At 39.9% G+C, this 20,251-nt stretch overlaps 1 protein-coding gene across 8 annotated transcripts in view; it reads left to right on the top strand.

Moving 5' to 3' along the window:
- LOC148846173 (FAM91 carboxy-terminus protein) overlaps positions 1-20,251 on the top strand; it is a 96,543-nt gene that overhangs the window by 48,304 nt on the left and 27,988 nt on the right. For all 8 annotated transcript variants that reach the window (XM_088955375.1, XM_088955381.1, XM_088955376.1 and 5 more), the window contains one exon: positions 15,535-15,657. In XM_088955375.1, coding sequence (XP_088811501.1) covers positions 15,535-15,657 — 123 coding nt within the window. The remainder of the gene's footprint in view (positions 1-15,534; positions 15,658-20,251) is intronic.

Consider the following 20,251-nt stretch of genomic DNA (forward strand, 5'->3'; position numbering starts at 1 on the left):
CTCCTAGAAGCCTGCTTAAGTCCATATATGGATCTATTAAGTTTACATACAAGCCGGACTTCCTGCTGTATGTAGATATCTTCACTAAGATCTCCATTCAGGAACGCGGTTTTGACATCCATCTGCCAAATCTCGTAGTCATGGTATGCTGCTACAGTTAGCAGGATCCTAATTGATTTGAGCATGGCCATGGGCGAAAAGGTTTCCTCATAATTGATGCCTTCTTTCTGAGTACACCCTTTCGCCACCAAACGAGCTTTGTAGGTCTCAATCTTACCATCGGGGCCCTTCTTCCTCTTGTAGATCCATTTGAGACCAATTGGTTTTACCCCGGAGGGTGGATCTACTAGAGTCCAGACCCCATTGGTCTCCATCGAGTCCATTTCAGCTCTCATGGCCACCACCCACTTCTGGGAATCTATGTCTAACATAGCTTCCGTGTACGTTACGGGATCCTCCTCACTAGTTAAGGCTTCTACCAGGAAAGGATGTGGGTAATTCTGAGCGTACGAGAAGTGACCGGACCATGTCCAACATGGTCCTATTCCTCCTCTCTGAAACACCGTTGAGTTGAGGTGTGGCAGGAGGAGCTAATTGTGACATTATCCCGTTGGCCTTCAAGTAGTCATTGAATTCGTCAGAGAGATACTCGCCACCTCGATCCGATTGAAGGGTGACGGGTTGTCGAAGCCCTCAAAATTATTATTAGTCCCACAATAAAATATTTGCAGTAAAAGCGGTTCTAGATCGAATCCTATAGGGAGCAAATCAATAATCTCTTAGCCGAATGGGTAATGTAATTGAGTGAGAGAATTTAAATACTGAAATTAAAAGAAAAGAAAATAAATTGCAACTTAAACAAGAGAAAATCAGTCTTACCGAATTCTGGTTCAAGGGTTAGGGTTGAATCGATTGGCCATCGATCCTAGGTACATTTCAGCATTCTTGCTATTCAAGCATTTAACCTTAGATTTATTAGGATAACCATAATAAACCTTGTGTTTTCCTAATTCAGTTGACCAAACCCAGCATTCTATCAACACTTGTCATCTCTTAACGGGGTACGATAGCGTCCATATTTAACAGTGATAGCATTAATATTTGTGAAAACAATTAAACCAAAATAACAATAATTGAGATAGTTGCAATTACTGAATCTTGTTCCATCGATTCCTTTAGGTTGAATCATGTTAAAACATTGGTCAAAGGCTGTCACGAACAATTGACCCAAAAAGAAATCAACCTAATTGCTACTTGCACCATTATTCGTGACAATTACGGATCTCCGAAATCATGGATAACAGTAGGAAGATCAACATTATTTCAGTTTGTCAAACTAATTAACATTAACGTCCAATAAAAATATGCACAAGAATCAATGAATACTTTAATTAGAAAACAAGAAAATAAAGTAACTATAGAACCTCACAATGACACAATCGAACCTCCCCCCTTGAACCAGAGAAAAAAAGAAGCTTAGCTGCTCATGATCTGCGCAATCTCCATAGCCGAGCTGCCTTCTTGAGCTTCTTGGTCTTCTTGATGATTTCTTTTATCTGAGAATGAGTGATGTTGGAGCTGGTCCGCCCCCCTCTTTATATAGCCAAAGGAGAGGGCTGTTTTCCAACTCCTTCTAGGAGATCATCTTATCTTTAGGGAGTCTTGATCTTCTTTGAACTAATCCTATCTTATCTTTTATCTAATGATCTAATCTCAATCTTCTTATCTCTCTTGAATTACATTCAAGAATTTAGATCTGATAAGACTCTCTTTGGAGATTAAATTCGAGATTTGGACTCTTGACTCTTGAATTCGAGTTGGGCTGCTTTAAAACTTGGGCTGCTTCAAGCTACCTTTGCGAGTTGGGCTTAAGTTGTGAAATGGGCCTGGCTACGTACTCGATGCAGGCCGAATCTGTCAAAACCCAGAACACAAAAGTTGTAGGCCTTCCTTTCATCTTTTTAATGCTTCTTGAATTGTTCAATTCGGAGTAAGGAATTGAGAGTTAGGCCCAGATTACTGACTGTTGCCGAAACTGTGCAAAATCACCTGATTTTCCATGTTTTCTTCTAATTGCAATCTTTATTGCCCTGAATCAAAATACAAGAGTAATGAGTCCATTTAAGTGCTAAATAAATACAAAAGAGTGAATATTAGAGGATAAAAATATGGTTCTTTTTGGTCTCATCAAAGGGCCTTAATTTCTCTCCCTAATTGTTTTCTTGACTTTCTGTCTGAACTCTTTGACCTTTTCAAAAGACTCAGACTTGTGTCTTATTAGGTACATGTAACCATATCGTAAAAAATCATCTGTAAAGGTGATGAAATACACGTGTTGATTCCGTGTCCTAACGCTTAGGGGACCACATACATCAGTATGTATTAGGTCAAGTGTGCCTGCACATCTTTCAGGCTTATCGTCAAATGGTCGATTAATCATCTTACCTTGGAGGCATGTCTCACAAGTGGGAAGATTTTCTACGGTTAGAAAATCCAAAGGACCATTCTTTACTAGCCTTGTGATTCGGTCAACACCGATATGACCAAGTCGGTAATGCCAGAGGCACGTGGGGTTTACTGTATCACGAGTCCTTTTCTTCTCCAAAGATCGAATCTTGTCAAAAAGAATGGCGGCGGCTGGAGGAGATCTCCTGAGACGAAGATGGCTGAAATGCTTCTCTTCTCTCTGGAGTGTGTATGAGATCTAATCTCAGTTTGCAGGAGATTTCTCTGCTTACAACCCTAGGTTCGAAATCTGATTATTTCCCTTAGTGTTTCTCCTCTCTTTTCTTCTTGATTAAGAAACCTCCTAATTAGAAGTTATCCCAATCCAAATCAATATTTGGATAGAGGATGATCTTAATCCTATCTGCAGATTAAGTTAGCTTACTCCTGATCTTATCAGGAGGTTACCAGATTCAAATATGATTTGAATTTGATCTCCCAGAGTGGATAAGTTCAAAGGCCCAATCTTTTTGCTAACTCTAATCCCAGATTCGCCCCATAGATGGGTGATCACATCAGCCAAGCTTGAAATGGGCTTTTGGCCCATTAAGTATTCAGTGCTTAACTAGTTTCCAATCTGTTGCCCAGTTGGGCTTCTTTGTATGGTGTGGGACCCAAGCATTGATCTACACACCAACCACATGGGTTCGGCCCAACCTTTATTACAAGGCCCAGCCAAATTCACTGAAAGAGCTCAGTGAACCCTTGAGCCCATCACATGGACCCTATGGGCCCAAGTAAGTAGTCCCTGGGCCAAGCCATCTTATAAAAGCCCAGGGACTGTGGACAGGTGCAAGATTAACCCATCAAGTATTATCATAAATGGTTTTACACTTAGCCTCTCAACCTTTAATGATCAAGCACTGCCCGACAAGAGAGGACCTCTCCCTCGGCTGCAAGGAACAGCGCCGCACTCTCTGCTCACATGGATCCCGGGAATTAAAACCATTTGCAAACACTTTGAAACCGTATATACATACATATATATATATATATATCATATATAAATTTTGCAAAACAAAATTCCAACGATTGAAGTCAACTGCCGGCAGTTTGGTTTCCATAAGAGAGAGTGCATTCCTGATCATTACCTTTTTCCGACAAAGGGGTTGATCCTGTCACTATGATCACCCACTCAGATGAATTCTCAGACTGCCCCAGCATGCCCAGGTTTTGACCCCTCCTAAGGATCTCATTGATTGGCATATCAAAGACAGCCTGATCCGACACCTAGTGAAGTATCATAATCAAGTCTAGGGGTTAGGTGTAACTTTCTAGTTTTGCCCATCTGTCTGGTTCAAGGATTCGAGTAATCCCATACTGCATGTGCCTTGGGTCTTACCCTGGTGGCTGAGACAGGCCATCCCAACATTTGGTGGCACACCAGTATCAACCTTGGTAGGATAAATCTCCCCAGACTTATCCAATGGCTGTGAACATTTAAAACTAACACGAGTCTCTATAAGTGTCCAGTTTTAGGGTTTTACACAAAATTATACCAAATAACATGAATCAAACATGCACTTTATTTATTTACACCAAATATTGAAAGTACATCAAATCGGATTGAAGCTAAGGGCATACAAAACTGTCTAACATCTAAAACCAGTCGTTGCCTATTTATAGGTTACCCAAAAGGCTCTATAAGGTATTTATTCTATGACCTTGGAGAATAGAAGGTGTGATGCGTTTAGAACTACACTAGCAAGTGCACTAGCCGATCAAGTAATATACTGATGAGTAAAGTATCGTTCCCCCGAGGATTAATCCAACAACTACTAGTACTAAATCTGCCTTTTGTTATCTGATAATTCGAAAATCAATTAATTACTTCCTAATCAGCTAACTATTCTAGGTATCTCAAATTAAACCACCCTAATTAAATAGACAAGGCACTCCATGAAAATGATTGCAGAATCGGTTCAGGGGTTATTTCATTAAACTATCCAACCGAAGTTGATTTCAGCTATGGGTTGGCGATTTCCTTCTTGTTATGAACAACCTCTTTCGAGCACATGCTAATCTATCTACGAGTAACAATCCTTATATCTCTATCAAGAATTTATTTACTGTAGATGCATTAAGGACAAGAAAATCGAATGATATCAGTTCTTGCTGAATGAGTGCCAAATGAATCATGTAAATTATCTTTTAGATACATTCAATTCGTTTTCTTGATCAATTGGTCCGATTTCCTAAACCCTTTCTCAAGCAATATAGGTAATCCAAGAAACAAGAGCAGATCTGCCGAATTTACTCTTACTATTGAAAACCCAAATCCAGAAATCCCAATACTGAATGACTATCAATCGGATTAGCTTAAAAGATCAATTACAAATCTGAAATAACATAAATCATGGTTCTGAAAGGATGAGAAATCCATCATATAGATGGCCGAACCCTGCAGGAAGGTAGGGTGAAATTTCAAAAATTTTCTCTCTCCCATCTAGGAATCACATTCCCAATTTTAGAAAACTGTTTTTCAAGGATCAATTGAACCATGAACCGAACTAGATCTGAACAAATTCAGTAGGAGAGGGATATACCTGATACGAAGATGCAGTATCTCCCAAAGAAAGTATTCACGCCCAAAGTAAAACTCCAAAGACTGCTCCTACTGAAGATGACACAGTGAATGTTGGAGCAGAATCAGCAAGGTCCGTCCAACGAACCGAATTCTTCAGCAAGAATTCGATGGAGGCAGTGAGCACGACTTCTAATAATCCTTTCTCCAAAGACTGATATCAAGACTCTTTTTGATCGCTCCTACAATGGAGTTCGAATTGGCAGTATGGCGGCAACTGGAGGAGAACGCAAGAGTAGAAGTGGGCTTTTGCAGTTTTAACCCTTTTAAAATTGGGCTTTACAGGTGGGCCGAATTAACCCATGTAATTGAACATCAAATTTGGAACAACAAGTGTGAGAAGAATGGACTGGAAACCAGTCCCCTTCGAACCCTAGATTTAGTCCAAACAGTTTTGGTCTAATCTGGTCCGAAATGGTCCGAAACTGATTTTCAATTCAAGAATTAATTCATGAAAGATCTGAAATTAAAAATTTTGATTTTAAGCAATACAAAACAACTATGGACTGTTCGCACCACCTGCAAAACAGAGGTTAATCACTTGGGTTGCAGTTTCAGAAACTGCAAATCACAGATAGCGATTTCTCCATCTGCAAATCTCCAGCGCCGCCTTCTTCCTCCTTAAATCTAGAAAAATAAAAAAAACAGAAATCCTATTTCTATTATTTTATTACATTCTTGATTAAATCCTATACATTCAGTATAGAAAAAAAATTATTTACAAACCGAATTGAATAAAATAAATGAATAGAAAGAAAAAAGGGTGTACAGACCATCTACGCCCAATCTGCACTGCGATCTCCAGGTTCGAACTGTCCATTAAATCAAAATAAATAAAGAACAGTTCTAAATAAATTTTGGATTTAACAAAAATTAATTTTAAATCATTTGCCGTTAACAAGAAACAATTTCTTGATAAAAAGAAAACAATTTGCGCAAATCTTGGCAGAACATCTTCTGTCCATTTGCGCAAGTTCAGATCTGATTTTCTTTTGGTTCAAGATTCGAACCTGTGGCTCTGATACCAGTGAAAGAATGGTAGGATCCATCTAATAGACGCCATGAAGGTTGCGGAATGGGTGGGCGAATTTCAAAAATTTTCCTACATTCTCCCAACTGGGAATTATATTCCATAAATTTAGAATGCAATATTCAAGGATTCTACTTGAAACATAATCGAACCAGATCTGAACCAAAAAGAAAAATGGAGGATTATACCTGATCCGGAGAAACAGTATCTCCCAAAGTTGGTTTTCACGCCCAAAGAAGACACCAAGATCCGCTCCTGCTGAAGATGACACAGTATCTAAGGTCCAGGGCATAATTGGAAAATGGTTTGGTTTAGAGTTTCTAGAAACCCACACTACATGTGCTTCGGGTCTAACCCTGGCAGTTGAGACAAGTTGCCCCAACCGACTTGGCTGCACATTAGTGTTAGCTTTGGTAGGATAAACCTCCCCAGGTCTATCCAATGGCCGTGAACATTCTAAGCTAACACGAGTCTCATAAGTGTCCAGTTTAAAGGTAATTACACATAAACATACTAGATATAACATGAATCAATTATGTACTTTTATTCATTTACAAAAAATGTTAGATGTAAATCAATTTGATTGGAGCTAAGGGCAATACACTGTCTAACAATTAGATGTCAGAGAGAGGAGGGGTGGCTGAGGAAGAAGACAGGATTTAGATTGGAGTGTGGTGAGAATGTCAGCCCAGATAGATGCATCTGTGAGAGATAGAAAAAAATGATTTGATCTCGTTTATGTTTCTTGAAGTTGCATAAGTCAGGAATGAAGTCCTGGGGGTTGATCTTTGGAAGACGGGGGTTTTCAAAGATCTGTTCATCTGGTGATGATTAGCTTCTGCTCTAGTTATGGTTTTCGTTTCTCTTGTTCTGGTTGATGTCTCTTCCCTCTCAGTTTGTACTTTTTATCTTTCTTTTATTGAATTTTATTTTTACCTTAAAAGAAGGACAAACGAAAAAAAGCAATTTATAGTGTCAAGGATAGACCGGGTTGATTAATGGAGCTCTGATACCATGTGATTGGACCGAAAAAAAGACCTAAAATAGTCTTAAATAATGAAGATAATAAGTCAGAAACAGTTCAGGTTTGTATAGGAATAACTGAATAAGAGAGAATAAAACTAGGGTTGAGGAGTGGAAGATATTGAACTTAACTATTGATCTCAACTGCTTGCCCAATTTTAGTAGTCTTATTTTAAATTGTAAGATCACAATTCTGATTCTACTTAAGTAATAAAGAAATAAAGAAAAATTTACAAATATAGTCCCTGTTGACAATTAACATAAAGAAAATATAACTTCTGATAGGGCCCAACCACGAACCGACTCTTGTAGTACAAAATGAAGTCAACCACCTGACAACCTGATATCAAAGATGGGTCCTGGGCCCAACGGTCTCTGTGTTATGGGCCCGCACGTAGGATCTCGTCACGGGTTGATCCTCGGTGAGAAAGCCCTACTTTCCCTTGCGCCTTCCCTTGAGTGCAGACCCTATTGCGGAAACTGAATGGGTGATTTGTCCAAGAGACCACCCGAACTCTCCCTTGGGGTGATTTGTCCAAGAGACCACCCGAACTCTCCTCACTCTTTTCTTGACTGGAAAACTGAATGACTTACTTCAATTCGTAGCTCCTTAAATAGGAGATTACAGAAGGGAATTCCTTGTTGGATTCGGCTAGGCTAGGGTAATCCAACTCAAACTAAAACTCCTAATTTCCTACTCAAACTAAAACTCATAACTCTTACTTAAGAAGATAAAATAAGATAAGGATAAGATAAGATAAGGGATAAGGGATAAGGTAAGCTGGCAGTGAGTTGGCGGGCAGAGCTGATGTGGTAAGTAAGTGTGGGCCCAGCTTGATGAGCTGTCATGTGGGTCCCGCCCTACTGCTGCTGCTGGGCGGTGCGTGCGTCTTGCAGTGCTGCTGCCGTGAGGTTCGTGCTGCTGCCGTGCGGTGCGTGCTGCGCTCTGCCAGGCGGTGCATGCTGCGCGCTGTCGGGAGGTGCGTGCTGCATGCTGCCGGGCGGTGCGTGCTGCGCGTTGTCGGCGGTGGTGCTGCTGTGTGGCCAGCTGTGTGTGCTGCTGCCTATGACTGCGCCGCAGTGCGCTGCCGGTTGGTGTGACCATAACACTCTGATGGACTGCAATGAAGGGTCTGATTGGGCTTATTTGATTTTATTGAAGAGAGCAAAAGTGGGCTTAGATACACCCAATTGGTGCAACTCTTGCCTTCGAGACAAGCATTGGTGGCTGAGTTTGTATTACCTGGTTTGTACTCAATGCAGTATTCATACCTCATCAGCTTGTATTGGTCCAAGAGATGCCTGAGTCTTCTCTAGTTTGTCCTTATGATAATGCACCAGCCCAAGAGATAAGAATGCCACTTTGAACTGTGAGAACTACAGCCATGAGTTCCTTTTCATAAGTGGACTTGGATTGGGCCTGGAGGACAAAGTCTTGCTGAAATAGGACACGGAGCCTAGAAGTATTGCACTTAAAATTTATTAGAGAAATCTGGTAAGGCTAGGGCTGGTGGAGAATTAACAAATATCTTGAGACAATCAGATGCACTTTGGACTTTTTTGGTCTATTTGAAATTGTCCTTTTGCATCTGAATGAGAGGCATCGCTGAGCCCATAGCCTTGTATGAACCACCTACTGTAACCAATGATACTCAAGAACCCCCTTTGTTCTTTAATGAAAGTTGGCTGTGTTGATGTAACCATACTGTCGATCTTATCTGAATCCTCTAAGACCTTCCCTTCATGCACAATGTGTCCAAGATAGTGGACCTCCCACTGTCTGAAAGGGAATTTGGACCTTTAGGCATAAAGCTGGTGGGCCTCAAACAGGCCAAGAGTCATGGTGAGATGCTCCAAATGAGTTGGTCAATTGCTATAAACAAGAATATCTTCAAAGAAAACCAAGACAAATCTCCACAAGTATAGCAAAAATATATAATCCAGGAGAGCCAGAAATGTAGAAGGGGCATTTGATAGATGAAAAGGCATAACAAGAAACTTATTGTGGCTGTCATGTGTATGGAAAGCGATCTTGGAGTTGTCACTGAGGTGAACTTGAATCTGATGGTACCTGGACTGCAAGTCCAACATAGAAACCTATGCAACACTTAATTCGCCCGGAAGTTCATCAATAATGGGAATAGGCCACCAGTTCTGGATTGTAATTTGGTTTAAAGCACAGTAGTCCACACAAAACCACCAAGAACTATCCTTGCTTTTCACAAATAACACTAGGGATGAGGCGCTAGTGCTGGTTTGTATCATTCCCTTCCTAAGGAGTGAAGGGATAGGAAATCCATCATATGGATGCCCAAAGATTGCGGAATAAGGGGGCGAATTTCAAAAATTTCTCTCCCTTCAACTGGGAATCGAATTCCCCATTTAGAAAATCATTTTTTCAAGGATCATTCTTGAACCATAAACTAAGCCAGATCTGAACCAAAAGGAATAGGGAGAGATAATACCTGATACAGAGAAATAATATCTCTCAAAGGAGGTGTTCACACCCAAGGTAGGATCCAAAATCTGCTCCCACTGAAGATGGCGCAGTGCAAGGTGGAGCAAAATCAGCAATGTTCTTCCAAAAGAACTTGATCCTTCTCAAGAATCACCTGGACGGCTTGTGAATACAACTCCCACCAATCTTTTCTCCAAAAGATTGGAATCAAGATCCAATCTTGATTTCTCCCAAGGAATGGAGATCGAACTGCTGTAGGTGGCGGTTGTAGGAAGGAGGCGGCAAGAGAGTATTTGTAGGGTACAGATTCTCTCTTCTGTGATTTTAGCTCTGAAGACAAGACCATCTGTTGCTGATGATTGTGTGTTGAGATGTTGTGTCTAAAGGCTGTCGCCCCCTCTTCCTTTTATAGACTTAAATGAATCAACTCCTAATCCCATTAGGAGTTGCTAACCCAAATCATATCTGGATTAGAAGTCCCTTTAAGATAAGGGATAATCCTTATCTTATCTGCAGATTAGACTAGCCATCTCCTAATATAATTAGGAAGTTTCCAGATCTAAATCTCATTTAGATCTTGGACTCTCTGAGTGGATAGGGTGTGGGCCCAATCCTTTCAGCTGATCTTATCTCAGAATTCGCCCCTTAAAGACTAATCAAATTAGCTCAGTTCGAAATGGGCTTAAGGCCCATTTAGGGTTATGTATTCATTTAGCCTTCCAAACTGCTGCCCAGTTGGGCTTCCTTGTATGGCGTGGGACCCAAACATTGATCTACACATCAGCCACATGGGTTCAGCCCAGCCTTTGTTACAAGGCCTGGCCGAATACACTGTTATGGACAGTGCACCCTTTGAAACCCATCAGATGGGCTCTATGGGCCCAACACTTACCCTAAGTGGTCCCTGGGCCAAGCCACCTTGTAACACCCAGGGACTGTGGGCAGATGCAAGATTAGCCCATCAGGTATTATCCTCAATGGTCTTACACTAAACCTCTCAGCCCATAATGATCATACACTACCCGACAAGAGAGGACCTCTCCCTCGGCTGCAAGGAACAGTGTTGCGCTCTCTCAAATATGGATCCCGGGAATTAAAACCTTTTGCAAATCATTTCGAAACCATAATGTATATACTTTTATATCTCATATAAAATATATTTTGCGAAATAAATTTCAACGATTGAAATCAACTGCTGGCAGTCTTGGTTTCCATCAGTGAGAGTGCATCCCTGATCATCACATTTATCTGACAAAGGGGTTGAACTTGTCACTATGATCACCCACTTAGATGAATTCTCAGACTGCCCCAACATACCCAGGTTTTGACCCCCGCTAAGGATCTCACTGATTGGTATATCAAAGACAGCCTAATCCGACACCTAGTGCAGTATCATAATCGAGTCTAGGGGTCGGGTGTAACTTTCCAGTTTTGCCCATCAATCTCCAAGGTCGAGGGCAATACTGGAAATCTGGTCTAGTTCAAAGATTCAATTAATCCTACACTGTATGTGCCTAGGGTCTCACCCCGGTAGCTGAGACAAGTCACCCCAACCGACTTGGTGGCACCATAGTGTCAGCCTTGTTAGATAGGTCTCCCCAGACCGACCCACTGGCTGTGAATATTCTAAATTAATACGAATCTCATTAAGTGTCCAGTTTAAGGGTATTACACAGAAACATACCAAGGGAACATGAATCAAATATGTACTTTTATTCATTTACAATAAATTCATAAAGTACATCATTTTGATTGAAGCTAAGGGCATACAAAATTGTCTAACAAGGAGTTCCTACACTATTTTTTCAATCTCAGGCTTATGATAGTGCGGGTAGCAATATGACCAAGGTTCAAAGTACCGATACAATATGCCCGATACGGGGCATATCGTATCGTATCTGTTGAAAAGGATTCGGTCTGAAACGCCTATTTCCAGGTGTTTCGGACCCCCAATTTTTTAATAATAAAAAATATCTTCTAAGCTTCCCAAAAAGCTAAACTTCGAAAAAAAACTAAAAAAAAGTATGTATTGACTGTTTCTAAGTACCGATACGATACGACCGAAACTCATATTGTAACGAACCTTGAATATGACTTTATATTGGTTGGGGATGCTCCTGGTAGAAGGGGGATGTTTGATCACTTGGCCATGACAGATGCTAGTCCTTAGGGTCTTCAAAGACCTTAGCATACTGTTACAATATCTGTTCATGTTGGTGAACTGGTTTTCTGCCACTGGGTTGTATTTCTCTTGTGAACATAATTATGACCCAGTTGTTACCACCCCAAAATGCATGTGTTTCAGCTGTCTCATCCATTGGCAACATTTCAGGTTAGCCTCTGTCTAATATGCTTTATCCCGGTAACCTTTTAGCTGGTAGGTTACTCCATCCAGGGAGATATCCATTGTAAGATGGGCCCACATAGCACATGGTCCAATTGATGTAGCCATTCGATGCCTAAAACAATATCTGCAAAAATAAAGTTTAGGGGGTGGAGGTCTACCTCAATCTCTTTGTTCTATACCTTGAGCTTATTGGTGCATGAACCTTCACAAGACAGTTTGTTACTGTCTGCCACAATGGACTAAGAATGGTTTGAGTCTACTATACGTCTAAACTTAGTTGCTTGGCTAAGCCATGGGAGATGAAATTTAGTGTAATTTTGTTGTTTATTCGAATAATAATGGGTCAACCCTTCAGATTACCTTCAATCTTCATGGTCTGAGGTGAACCAATGCCCATTGTAGCTTGTAGTGAAACTTTTGGCAATTCACGCCCACTAGGTCATCTATTTCGAGAAAATAAATCTATTGGGCCTTGCACCTTTGGCCTGGGGTGAATTTCTTCTCACAGTTGTAGAACAGGCCTTTCTCATGTCAGGCTTGCATCTCGGCCCATGTGAGTTTCTTATAAGGCAGTATGGGTGGGACTCTGGTTCTTTAGTCCAGTTTGGTCCACTTGGTGAACTGGGGTCTTCAGAATCAGGCCAACTGGCTGGCTGAACCATCGCATTCAATTTAATTTTTCTTCCTACAGTCACATGAGACCTGTGGTGACCGTGGTTGTTGTAGGCCTTCACCCCTTAACTTCAAGGCATGTATTTCCTCCCTTAAGATATCCACTAAACTCCCTACTAGAGCCTTCTTATCCATCTTAAGGCATGTATGTTCTCACTTCGATTTGATACTCACATTCAGATCCAGTCTGTTTCAATTTGGGAAGGTCTTCATCATAATCTTTAAAATCTGATGGTTTGAACCTCACACATAGAGATTCCGTGAAGTCTGACCATGTGACCTGAGGATGGGGCTTCTGTATCAAGAAAGTGGCTCTCCATTCAGGTAGATTGAGACAATTGAGTCCTCACCTGAAAATGTAGGGAAGTCCAACTTGGCAAATTTTCTGGTGAAGTTTCTTCTTCACCTGATACTTCCAATACTCGATGTCTCCTGGTCATTCTCCACTCCACGGGGTAGCAAGTGTTCACACTGCAACATCACTGTTGTTAGCGCCTGATTGATCTCCTTCAAATTGCCTTCAATCTTGTGAGGGCCTCTCTCTAATTGATCTATTGTCTTCTACTATTGCCGATCTAGTATTCATCTTCCAAGGATTGATATGATCTGCAGTTCTAATACCAATTTGTTGAGTTACTTCTTAACTCAGGTGTCTCTTGAAGGGGACTCTACGTCCTTGGACAAGAATGAGAGGGAAGAGGGGTTTAAGGGAATTTCTTTCTTAATATTTTTAGCACCACTGTTAATACTCATACAACCTCTACGTACCAGATTTGTAGCCAACATGTTCTTAGCCGAACAGCCTAACCAACTGGATGACATGGCTTCCTCCTGTAAACAAATTTCATGGGAGATTGATAGGGCCCGGTGGGTGCACTTGGGGCATTAACCTAGGCCTGGGCTGGTCATTCATATGCAGTGTTGGGGCGTGGTTCCATCACACCCTCAAATGTATGACATTTTATCAAACCTTCCAGATGGTTCCATTTATCTTGGAGAACTCTTTCTGCATTTCTCTCCTTCTGAACTGATTACAGAACTAAGCTTTCTTTATGCATCTCCAGATAATCTACTCTTTTTAGTTGGTAGCACAAGAAATTTGAGAGAAAAAGAGATTGAAATTTGCTCATTTTACTTTTAGCAAACTCTTTTCTTGAAAGAATTGTGCATGCAGTCTTCAAATGTTTGATACTTTTAGTTGGAGTCAAGAAAGATTAGAGAACAGGAGCTTGGGATTTGCATACTTTATTTGGCCTTTTCTAGTTTGAATACTTGAAAACATCCTTTGTGGATTGCTGGAAGTACCATCTTTCACCAAAAGTCTGCATGCTTTACAGTGAACAAAGAGGTGATTAGTCAATTCAACCACTTTGTTGACATGGCATTTGATCCTTGCTTGGGAGGTCTATTCTTCTACAGATCAGATTATCTTCGTCATAGTTGCCAAGGCGACGCCTAGGTGACAAGGCACCCTTGGAGGCTCGCCTCGCCCAGTCATCATGCAGTTTTGTATGCTGTCTTATAAAGTACTTTTATATTGTTACTTTTTTTAGATTATAATTATAAAATAGACATCATTAAACAAAAATATTCATTTTTTGTGTTTATAAGCTAATTTCTTTTTATTATTTTCTTATTTGTTAGGGTTTAATTAACACATAGAATTGCTAACTGCTGTATTGAACCCTCAAAGACTTCAGAATCTGAACCAATAAGTAAGGAAAAAACTTAAAGTTTTATCTAATCAACACATTTTTTCCTCTACTACTTCTTCTTCTTTTCCTATAACAAAAATAGGGGTTCAGTCCCCATATTTGTTGAATTTTCTTTTCTTTCTTTTTTTTCTTCTCATAAATATGTCGATTTTCTAAACTTAAACATGGAGTTTATAATTTTCTTAGGGTTAGTTATTAAGGAAAGATGGTTATGGAAACTAGGGAACTACCTAGGAATGTATTTTTTACTTAAAAAAATCCATTGCCCAGGCGATTAGGCGACAAGGCGCCCCCCTGTCGCCTAGCCTCCCCTTGGCGCCTTGAAAACTATGATCTTTGTTAGATGCTTACCTATGAAACCTGTTCATACCATAAATGCCTCCTTTGAGGGGGCTGGGTGACTCCAAATTTGTCCACATGGAAAATTCCCCTTGAAGCACACCTTCCTAAAGAGGTTGGTTGTGGCACCATTGATCACACTCAACCTTATTTTCGTGCCATTGCTCACTTATGTTATACTTTTTTCCCCTGGGTCCCATTCCCACCACAAATATTGGGAAACCAGGTCATAAATGTAATGCTTTTATTGTTTGGGCTTGATGGTGGTTATTTTTGACTTCTTTTGTTACTGATAAAGAAAATGTTATCTTGTAGTGATACTCAAAGTTTAACTTCTCACCATGACCTTTGGAGCAATGCTGCATTCTGTAGAAAAGTTCCCTAAACTATCTTTCTCCTTTGTATGGAATTATAATTGTTCTTCTGTTTTAAAGAAAATATAATTGTTTTTAGATTATTCCATTAATTTCTTGTCATTTTTTTCTATTTAGTAATTTCTAAATTCTAAGCAAGCACTCCAAATCATGTACTTGAAAGATTATAGATCTCATCCCTGTCCTAGGGTGTTTTTTAGTAAAATCACTACTTTGATATGGTCCTTGCAGTTATTTTCAGTTTATTTTTCCAGAAATGAAAAATATTCCCTTCTATTTCTGTCATAATGCTTATTAGTTATTTATAATGAGCTCTATGTTCAATTCATTACTTGTATTTTATGTTTTGTTAATTAATTCTACAAGCAATATTAATCCTCTACTTTTAGGATGCAGAATGTCAGCTATATGTGGTCTACCTTGACATAGGCTATTTTTTTTTTTTTTTCTTGTCTTGATAACCATTTTGGTCTGTTGGTGCTGCCAGAAAATTATGTGGAAGCTGAACAAATCAATTGCAAAAGAATTATTGCCTACACAACCAGTTGACTTTACAATTGAACCATGGTGGGGAGTTTGCCTTGTTAACTTTACATTGGAAGAATTTAAGGTTTGCCATGCTTCTCATTCTGGTTTTGAATTGTAATGAGTTTTGGTTCAAATACAATAACAGGAGAAAGATAAAATGTAAAAGACAAAGAAAAACAAAAGTAGGCATTGCAAGTTATCTTCTTTTCCAAATTCAAATTCAAGATGATCTGAACTCTATATGTTTATTATTGGATCTAATGGATCCCACACCGATCTGATATGGTATCGTTTGAATATGATGCAAATTCATTTTGAATGTAAATATTAATAAATTAAATTTGGAAGTAGATATATCCAATTTGATCTGATCTGTTTTCTGCCCTAAAGAATAGGGTGCTCATGTAAATAAACTACTGTAACATTAGTTTCTGAGATGCAATTTGTTAGAGTCAAGTGGAAGGTTTAGAAAGAGGCAACAAATTTGGTGGGTGTGACACCATGTGTCAGTCGACACCCTAAAAGATATATTTATATTAAAAAGATAAAAGGACAAATCTGCCCTTAGTGTACAAAAGAAATCGAGTACAAAGAATAGTTATACAACAAAGAAAAGTAAAAGTACAAAAATAGCCTTGCGGCTAGATCTTCTTGCAGTCTCTACACTCCCCCTCAAACTGATGCCTAGGAATAAGCATCAATTTGTCCATGAGAAATAGATGCCGAGCCCGAGACATGAGGAAGAGATACGGTACCCTCAAGAAGGAGATCGCGGATGAAGTGGCAATCAACTTCTATGTGTTTGGTGCGCTCATGGAAGATGGGGTTGGAAGTAATTTTAATTGCACTGACATTGTTTGCATAGAAAGGAACAAAGGATGGTGGTTCATGAAGTATTTCAAATAGAAGAGCCCGAAGCCATATGATTTCACTACACACGGAAGACATAGTCCTGTATTCAGCTTTAATTGAAGATTTGGACACAATAGCTTGTTTCTTGCACTTCCACAAGATAAGATAGTTGCCTAAGAATACACACCAGCCAGTAATGGATTGTCGGGTGTCAGGGCATCCAACCCAATCAACATCCACATAAGCCATTAGGTTAATAGAGGATGAGGAAGAGAATATCCCGTGTGACAGAGTGCCTCGCACATATCTAATGATCCGAAGAACTAAATGAGGTTGTCTTGGGGAAGACACAAACTGACTCACTATTTGAGCTTCATAAGATATATTTGGCCGAGTCATGGTGAGATATATTAAATTGCCCACTAGTTGACGTAAAGGGTAAAATCTTCAAGAAGAGAACCATCATCTTTGTTGAGTTTGAAATTCAGTTCTAGTGGGGTATCCACAATCTTAGAGTCACTAAGATTTTCCAGTTTAACGAGATCAGCCGCATACTTTTGTTGGTTAAGAAAGTAGCCCCTAGAGTTTCTGCTCACTTCAAGTCCTAATAAGTATGTCAAAGGCCCCGAGTCTATTTTAAAGGACTCATTGAGTAACTGTTGTAGCCTAGCAATTCCTTCTATATCATCCCCTGTAATGAGAATATCATCGACATAGAGGAGTGATATTGTTACTCCCTGCTTCCACCTTAAGATGAATAAATAATAATCTGAAGAACTTTGGATAAAGCCAACATCAGCGATGATAGATCTGAACTTCTCAAACCAAGCCCTAGGAGCTTGCTTTAGGCCATAAAGTGACTTCTTCAGACAACAAACAAGCTGTGGGTCTGTACAATATCCAGGAGGGGGCTTCATATAGACTGTCTCTTTCAACTCTCCATGGAAAAAAGCATTCTTGACATCCATCTGATGGATTGTCCACTGCTTGGCTGCAGATACAACCATTAGAAGTCGTACAGTGGTCATCTTAGCTATAGGAGCAAAGGTCTCTTCAAAGTCTATCGCATATTCCTATTTATAGCCTTGTGAAACCAACCTAGCTTTGTATGTGTCTAGGCTTCCATTGGATTTTAGTTTCACAGAGTAGACCCATCGACTTCCTATGAGAGATGTCTCAAGTGGAGCTCTGACCAAGTTCCAGGTGCCATTCTCAAGAAGGGCTTGAATCTCAGAATCCATGGCATCTTTCCAGTGTGGTTTTGCTACAACTTGCTAGTAAGATCTTGGAATGTTTGTGGTAGATAAAACAACGGAAAATGAGCTATGGTTTGGTGAAAAACCATAACGGTCAAGTGGGTGAAAAATTCTAGAGGAACGGCGTAAAGTGGGAACAGTAGGTTCAAGGGGAAGGTCAGGTACACTTATTGAGGCAATTGGAGTGACTAGATCAGCAACTGGTGGCAAAGCAGAGGAGAGCGTTGAGACTAAAGAAGGCCATTGCTTTCTGAAGTAGGTCTGAAGTTGTTGCGGAGGCGACAAAGGAATATCTGAGGTACCTGTACAATCAAAACCATGCAACAAGGAAATGGAAGGAGCTAGGAATTTTATAATATGTTCAAAAAAGGACACTTTCAAGAAAAACTACATTACGAGAGATTCTAATACGATGAACAGAAGGATCATAACAAAGGAATATGTTCAAAACTATACCCCATAAAGGCACACAAAGTTGCTTGTGTAGTTAACTTTGTGCGTTCATGTGGTGGAAGGTGAACAAAACAAGCACAACAAAAAACCCTGAGCATGGATAGGTCTGGGGGTTTGTGAAAGAGAGATTGAAAAGGAAAAGAGTTATTCAAAACAGATGAGGAAGATGATTTATGAGATACACAACAGTGCTGGCCGCCTCCACCCAAAACCAAGAGGGCACATGAGAATCTTGTAGAAGTGTTATGACTACACTCAAGATATGCCCATTCATCCTTTCTGCTACCCCGTTTTGTTGTGGGCTGCCTAGATAGGATTTTTGGGGTTGAGTTCCATGTTCTTTTAAATAATTTTGGAAATTCCCATCAATATACTCTCCCCCTGAATCTGATTGTAGCACACATATTTGAGCATCAAATTGGGTAGTAACATAGGTGTGAAAGTGTTTAAATACAGTATACACTTCAGATTTCTTTCGAAAAAAATAAACCCAAGTGAAACGGGTGCAGTCATCAATAAAAGGTTACAAAGTACTTATATCCCAGCCATGAGACAACTGGAGACGACCAGACATCACTATGTATTAAATAAAAAGGAACTGTTGCATGCTTAAATTGAAAAGGAAAAGGTAAACTATGACTCTTACACAAACCACAAGTGATGCAATTTTTATTCACATTTTTAAAGGAAACAATAGAAACAAGTAAACTACCAGAAGCAAATAACTGATCAAGTTTCTTAGAAAATGGATGGCCCTGTCTTTTATGCCACAAATGCCAGTCATTGTTACAATTAAAAGATTCAAAGCATGAAGTAGTAGAAAGCAAACACAAAGTAGAAGCAGGTGCAATCTTATTCATTTTAAATTCCAAATCAAATAGTCTTCCCAGTCTACGCCCCTTCCCCTTCACCTCCATAGTTTGTTGGTCCTGTATCAAACAACCATCAGAAGTAAATGAGACATTGTTACCTTCCTCTACAAGTTGGCCAATAGAAATCAAATTGGTGGTAAGCTTAGGTAGAAATAAAGTTTTGGACAAATGAAACAAAGATAACTTAGAGGTAAATAAATACAAATCATCACAACCAAGTATATCTAGTTTTTCACCATTGGCAGTGATAATATGTTTATTAGGAAGGTGGGGTTTGGGACTGACCGAGAGTGGCCCCTATCATATGGTTAGAGGCTCCTGAGTCAATATTACTAGAGGTGGTTTGGTGAAGGGCAATAGATCGGTAACTTACTAGACAAACCAATAGTAGGGAAAGCTGAAGAGATGATCGAGGACATGAGCTGTCAAATCTGTTCTTCAGACATCCCGCTAGAGGTGTCGTTTTGGCCAGCCATAGAAATAAGAGGAGAAGGCATCTGCACCATCTATAGCAGTCTAATAGGCCTTGTAGCTTCCTTTCTTCTGATTTGATCCACTACCTTTTTGAGGCCGGGTAGGACATTCGGTAACAATATGTGCATGTGTTCTTCTTACAATGGGAGACAACGTGCCCATACTCTTTACATTCATAACATTGTACCTTATAGAAGTCCTTCCCTTTTGGTTTAGTTGCCCGGAAGACAAACATCAATGTTGTAATCTTTCCTTCCATTCAGTGTAGTCTGTGTAGTCAATCTGGTTTCTGCTCTCAAAATTTCTACAAGGATAGTATATAAGTTAGGAAGTGTTCCTCAACTCAGGATATTAGATCTGACAACTTCAAACTCTGACTGTAGGTGCATTAGGAAATGCATAATTTTTCTCTTGTCGAAGTGTTCCTTCATGTACTTCAGCAACAGTCTGAAGGATCATTTCCCATGTAATCTAACTCATATTTGTTAGACAGTTTTGTGTGCCCTTAGCTTCAATCAGAATGATGTGCACTATGAGTTTATTGTAAATGAATAAAAGTACATATTTGATTCATGTTCCCTTGGTATGTTTCTGTGTAATACCCTTAAACTGGACACTTAATGAGACTCGTGTTAGTTTAGAATGTTCACAGCCAATGGGTCGGTCTGGGGAGACCTATCCTGATAAGGCTGACACTGTGGTGCCACCAAGTCGGTTGGGGTGACCTGTCTCAATTGCCAGGGTGAGACCCTAGGCACATACAGTGTAG

Source organism: Nelumbo lutea, chromosome 7, assembly GCF_056320005.1.
Source record: "Nelumbo lutea isolate HS-2025 chromosome 7, American lotus-T2T, whole genome shotgun sequence".
NCBI lineage: Eukaryota > Viridiplantae > Streptophyta > Magnoliopsida > Proteales > Nelumbonaceae > Nelumbo > Nelumbo lutea.